Source organism: Etheostoma cragini, chromosome 8 (assembly GCF_013103735.1).
Source record: "Etheostoma cragini isolate CJK2018 chromosome 8, CSU_Ecrag_1.0, whole genome shotgun sequence".
Taxonomy (NCBI): Eukaryota; Metazoa; Chordata; class Actinopteri; order Perciformes; family Percidae; genus Etheostoma; species Etheostoma cragini.
In genome coordinates, this window is record NC_048414.1 from 174,858 (window position 1) to 180,208 (window position 5,351).

At 46.8% G+C, this 5,351-nt stretch overlaps 2 protein-coding genes across 2 annotated transcripts in view; one reads left to right on the forward strand and one right to left on the reverse strand.

The window, feature by feature from the left end:
* Nucleotides 1–3,658, reverse strand: part of LOC117948947 (receptor-type tyrosine-protein phosphatase beta-like) — a 43,792-nt gene extending 40,134 nt beyond the window's left edge. Inside the window, exons 1-4 of the mRNA XM_034878918.1 lie at nucleotides 3,636–3,658; nucleotides 3,113–3,449; nucleotides 2,538–2,920; nucleotides 393–472 (exon numbers count right to left, since the gene is read on the reverse strand). Of these exons, the coding sequence (XP_034734809.1) occupies nucleotides 393–472; nucleotides 2,538–2,920; nucleotides 3,113–3,449; nucleotides 3,636–3,658 (823 nt within the window). The remainder of the gene's footprint in view (nucleotides 1–392; nucleotides 473–2,537; nucleotides 2,921–3,112; nucleotides 3,450–3,635) is intronic.
* LOC117948948 (tryptophan 5-hydroxylase 2-like) lies at nucleotides 3,657–5,083 on the forward strand. The gene is made up of 3 exons (XM_034878919.1): nucleotides 3,657–3,812; nucleotides 4,329–4,463; nucleotides 4,880–5,083. Exons 1-3 carry the CDS (start codon nucleotides 3,657–3,659, stop codon nucleotides 5,081–5,083), a joined length of 495 nt encoding a protein of 164 aa, XP_034734810.1.
* Nucleotides 5,084–5,351: the final 268 nt, after the last annotated feature.

Sequence of the window (5,351 nt, forward strand, 5' to 3'; positions counted from 1 at the left end):
GCAGTTCTGAAGGCAAAAGGGGGTCCAACCCGTTACTAGCATGGGGTACCTAATAAAGTGGCCGCTGAGTGTATATTCGGTATATGTGTCACAAACCCGCCGCGAGGAGGGGAGTGTTCCTTCTTTTTTTTTTAAACTAATAGGCGGTCTACCAGCAGTTAAAATCTTACACATAGGACACACAAACACATACACAAAATAGGACACACCACAACACAGCTTGGTCTAAATGTAATTCTTTATTCTATACTAAAAAAAGGTTAAGACTAACAAACAACAAGTATAAAAGAGACAGCAAGAAAGGGTTAAAACTCATGTACTATACTAAGAGTCGTGTCCTTATCGTTTATAGTTCAATGTTCGTTTCAGTCCAAGGCAGCAATGATGCGAACGGCAGCCAGGTTTCACTCCCGGAAGCCGGGGTCCTTCTTCGTCTGGTCGGCGTAGCGTGTTCGTTGCTCCGTAGCTGGCACTGGGAGGGACCAGAGAGAGAGCGCTCAGAACACCGATCACAAGCAGTACGCCACGCCACGCACTCTCCGAGGAATAGCCGGCAGACGTTCCTTTACTTATCTGCTTTCTCGCGTTTCAGTCCTTCTCGGAGTGTCTTTTGTAGACGCTTCTCCCAACCGTCCACTCGTCTCAGCTACCGCTATCCTCCGTGTCTCTTTGGCTTCGCTTCTCTTGCTTCGATTCTGCTCTCCTCCTCTTCCGCCAGTTCCTCTTGCCCTCGCCCGTTGCTTCTTCGTGGCTTCTCTGCCGCTTCTCCCGAGCTTCTCCCCCTTTTCACCGCCTTGTTCTCACACACCTGCCCTCATCAAGCCCAGGTGTGTCCACTTGTGTAATTCTGAGCTTGTTAAGTCCGAGCGACAACAACAAACATGGGGGAGGGTCTCCAGTCTCCATAAAGAAAACCCGCCTAAAACAAGGAAATAAAGCCACCACAAAACCAAACATGCAATACAACAAACTCAAGACATGCCACAATAAACCCAAACAGAAAACACATGCAAACATATCAACAGTGTAATCGACCTTTGACATATGCACCACTGGTGTTGACTTTTCATATATGTACACATACTGATTATATATTAGCATTTTTTGTAGGCTAGACTTTTTTGTAGTTCACAAGTGGTCAACATGTAATCTACACTATTTAGTAGAATTTTTTTTTTTAACAAAGATATTTAAATTAAGACTTACACAAAACTGTGTACTGACATCTGTGTACCAGTCATAGGCGACATTATTATTAAGTGATCAACATGTCATCTTTTTAATTATTGTTTACGCCAGACTATGAATTACGAGGTGTTTACGTAGCGGCCAATCCAACAATATAAAGGAGTTGTTACATTAACATTTGATTACGTGTGGAATGGGAATTCTTTTTGACCGAGGGAAAGTCAAAGCATTTAAAAAATAACAATAAAACATTTGTAAGACAAATACAGGGCATATACATAATAATTTTATGTGTGTGTGTGTGTCTGTGTGTGTGTGAGTGTGTGAGAGTGTGTCTGTGTGTATGTGTGTGTGTCTGTGTGTTTGTCTGTGTGTGTGTGTGTGTGTCTGTGTGTGTGTGTGTGTGTGTGTGAGTGCGTGAGAGTGTGTGTCTGTGTGTGTCTGTATGTGTGTCTTTGTGTGTCTGTGCGTGTGTGTGTGTCCTTCCTGACTGACAGGTCTGATAAGAGAGACGACGGCGGACGCTTCGCTCGCTGCTATCGGCCAATCAGCTGCAGCCTTTCATTTCCTGGCCAACAGGAAATGAAAGGCTGCGAGGCGGCGGCGGCTTTGTTGTGTCTCTGATGAGCTTTATGAACAGATGCAGGAGAGATGTCTTCCAAATGTCTCTATTCAGAGGACGAGGACGCCGTCCATCACATGAAGGACGGCGTGACATTTAGAGAAAATCTCTTCAGCCAGGCTGACATTTATACTGAATATAATAATAATAATATAATAATAATAATAATAATATAATAATAATAATAACAATAACAATAATAATAACAATAATAATAATAATAATATTATTATTAATATGTAATTACAGGCGGTCATCTTGTCTCAGCTCGGCCTGATTGTCTCATTCCATAGTGAGACGGACTGTCAGGATGTTGGCTTATTGCTTTGCTTTCTGCTCCTCCTCCTCTGGTCTTTTGGTCTTGTCTCCTCGTATTTGTGTCCCAGTGTCCTCCCCGGTCCAGTGTTGTAGTTTCTGTCCTGTCTCGTTTTGTTTGTGTCCCAGTGTCCTCCCCGGTCCAGTGTTGTAGTTTCTGTCCTGTCTCGTTGTGTTTGTGTCCTAGTGTCCTCTCCGGTCCAGTGTTGTAGTTTCTGTCTTGTGTTCTCTTGTGACTATCTGTATGTTCTGTTTCCTGTTTTATTTTGATAGTCTGGGTCTTTGTCTCGTCCTGTCTAGTTCTACTTCCGGTTTTCTGTTTTCTTGCCTCTGCGACTGTCATCGTTCCCGACCCCCCGATATGATTCACCTGGTGTATCACCTGTTGCTCGTTACCTCGTTACCTCGTTACCTCGTGTATTTAACCTCTGCGTTCTTCCCTTTGTCTCTTATCAGATGGTTCCTGTCACCCTGTTCCTGTCTCCGTCTCCCTGTTCCTGTCTCCGTCTCCTTCTTCCTGTCTCCTGCTCCCTGTTCCTGTCTCCGTCTCCCTGTTCCTGTTCCTGTCTCCTTGTTCCTGTTCCTGTCTCCCTGTTCCTGTCTCCGTCTCCCTGTTCCTGTCTCCGTCTCCCTGTTCCTGTCTCCGTCTCCCTGTTCTTGTTCCTGTCGCCCTCTTCCTGTTCCTGTCACCCTGTTCCTGTCTCCGTCTCCCTTTTCCTGTTCCTGTTCCTGTCTCCCTGTTCCTGTTCCTGTCACCCTGTTCCTGTCTCCGTCTCCCTGTTCCTGTTCCTGTTGCTGTCATTGACCAGGCTGAGGAGGAGAGACTAGGTCCACCAGACTGAGGAGGGGAGACTAGGTCCACCTGGAGGAGGAGAGACTTGGTCTACCAGGCTGAGAAGGAGAGACTAGGTCCACCAGACTGAGGAGGAGAGACTAGGTCCACCTGGAGGAGGAGAGACTTGGTCTACCAGGCTGAGAAGGAGAGACTAGGTCTCTTTCCCTGTCTCCTCCATCCCCTCCCCGTCTCCCCCCCTTTCTCCTCCCGGTCTTCTCCCCTGTCTCCTCCCCCGTCTTATCCCCTGTCTCCTCCCCTGTCTCATCCCCTGTCTCCTCCCCCGTCTTATCCCCTGTCTCATCCCCTGTCTCCTCCCCCTGGAGAGAAACAAGCTCCCATCCCAACCGCTCCTCCACATCTCCTCCTCCGTCTCCTCCACATCTCCTCCTCCGTCTCCTCCACATCTCCTCCACATCTCCTCGTCCGTCTCCTCCACATCTCCTCCTCCGTCTCCTCCACATCTCCTCCTCCGTCTCCTCCACATCTCCACTGATCGAGCAGCAGAAACAACGAGTTCCAGAGTTTTATATAAAACTGAAGAAAAGGATATTTTGAGACAAAAGAGAAAAAGTTGAATATTTTGAGGAAAAAGCTGCAGAGCGAAACCTTTGATCAGTGAGCTGTGTGTGTGTGTGTGTGTGTGTGTGTGTGTGTGTCAGGCTGGAGCCCTGGTACTCGTACACCCACTGGTTCCCCATGGCGTCGGCCCACGTGAAGAAGAGCCCGGCGGAGCGGCCGGTGCCGCGCATGCAGCCGGCCATGATGATGTTCTCCAGTAAGTACTGGTCCCGGAGGGGCATGTCCCTGGACTCGGCCATGTTCCAGCAGCAGAGACACACCGGGGGACAGATGGTGAGGAGCGCTCCTTTACGCTGTTATGTTGGGGGGGGGGGGGGGGGGGGGGGGGGGGGGATGGGCTCATGTAAAATCATATAATGTGATGTAAAAAAAAACACATTTTTATACATATACTGTATACAGTATATATATATATATATATATATATATATATATATACAGTATATATATATACTGTAGAAATGTGTATATATATATAAATATATATACTGTATATGTATATATATACTGTATATGTATATACTGTGTATTTGTGGGAGGGTAGTATCTCTTTGTGAGGTTGCGCTTTAATCGTAGTTTATTGTTTATAAACAAAAACACAAACTCGAATATAATAATAATATAAAATCTGATAGAAACATACGCTGACAAATATGTGTGTGTGTCCATGTGTGTGTGTTTGTGTGAGAGAGAGAATGTGTGTGTGTGTGTGTGTGTGTGTGTCTCTGTGTCTCTGTGTGTGTGTCCCTTTGTGTGTGTGTGTGTGTGTGTTTGCGTTGGGGGGTCCAGTCAAGGCGTCCATCCTTCTGTCCCATAAACGAGTCCGCGGACACAGAAGGCGCAGAGGATTCTGGGAAAACAGCTGTTGTGTTTTCTCTGAAGAACGAAGTTGGCGGTCTGGTCAAAGCTCTGAGGATCTTCCAGGTGAACCGCCCCCCCACCCCAAACCCTAACCCTAACCCTAATCATGCCCCCTGTGCTCTGTGCTCTCATTACCCCTCCTGGTGTCCCCAGGTCTAGTCTGACCCCGTTCCGAAAAGTTTCTATTTCAGAAATCTGGGTTTCTTTCAAAGTCCCGATCCCTAAAGTAACGAGGATGTTTCCTAGCAACGCTCCTCACGGTGCAGTAACCATCAGCTCTCTGCTCTCACTGGATTTGGCTGTTTGTCAATATTATAATATTTGGAGAAAATCTTAACTGGTAAAAGAAAGTGTAAAAAAAGATAGATGGCAAAAAAGTGACAACATGTCGGGAGAAAGACACAAAAAGGTCGAAAAAGACGACCTTGATAAAAGGTCTTTTTCTATCAGTGACAGTATGTTATTGCCCCCCCCACCAGGAGCAGCGGGTGAACCTGTCCCACATCGAGTCCCGTCCGTCCCGGCGTGTCCCCAGCGAGGTGGACATCTTGGCCGTGTGCAGCTGCAGCCAGAGGGAGTTCAGCGAGCTGGTGGGGGCGCTCCGGGACGCCGTGTCCATCGTCTCCATCAACACGCCCCCCCACGCCTGGGCCGCCGCCGACGCAGGTGATGTCATCGCTTAAATCTCACACACACACACACACACACACACACACACACACACACACACACACACACACACACTCAGTTGGATTTTTTTGAGTAAAAAGTCCTAAAAATTAGATAATAAAAGATAATATACATGAAAAAAAGTTGTTATATTAAACGGAATATTTAAACATAACATTTCTATAATAGATGTGTCCTCTTGACTCAGAGGGGGACAATGTCCCCTGGTAATATTTCTATAATAGATGTGTCCTCCTGAATCAGAGGGGGACAATGTCCCCT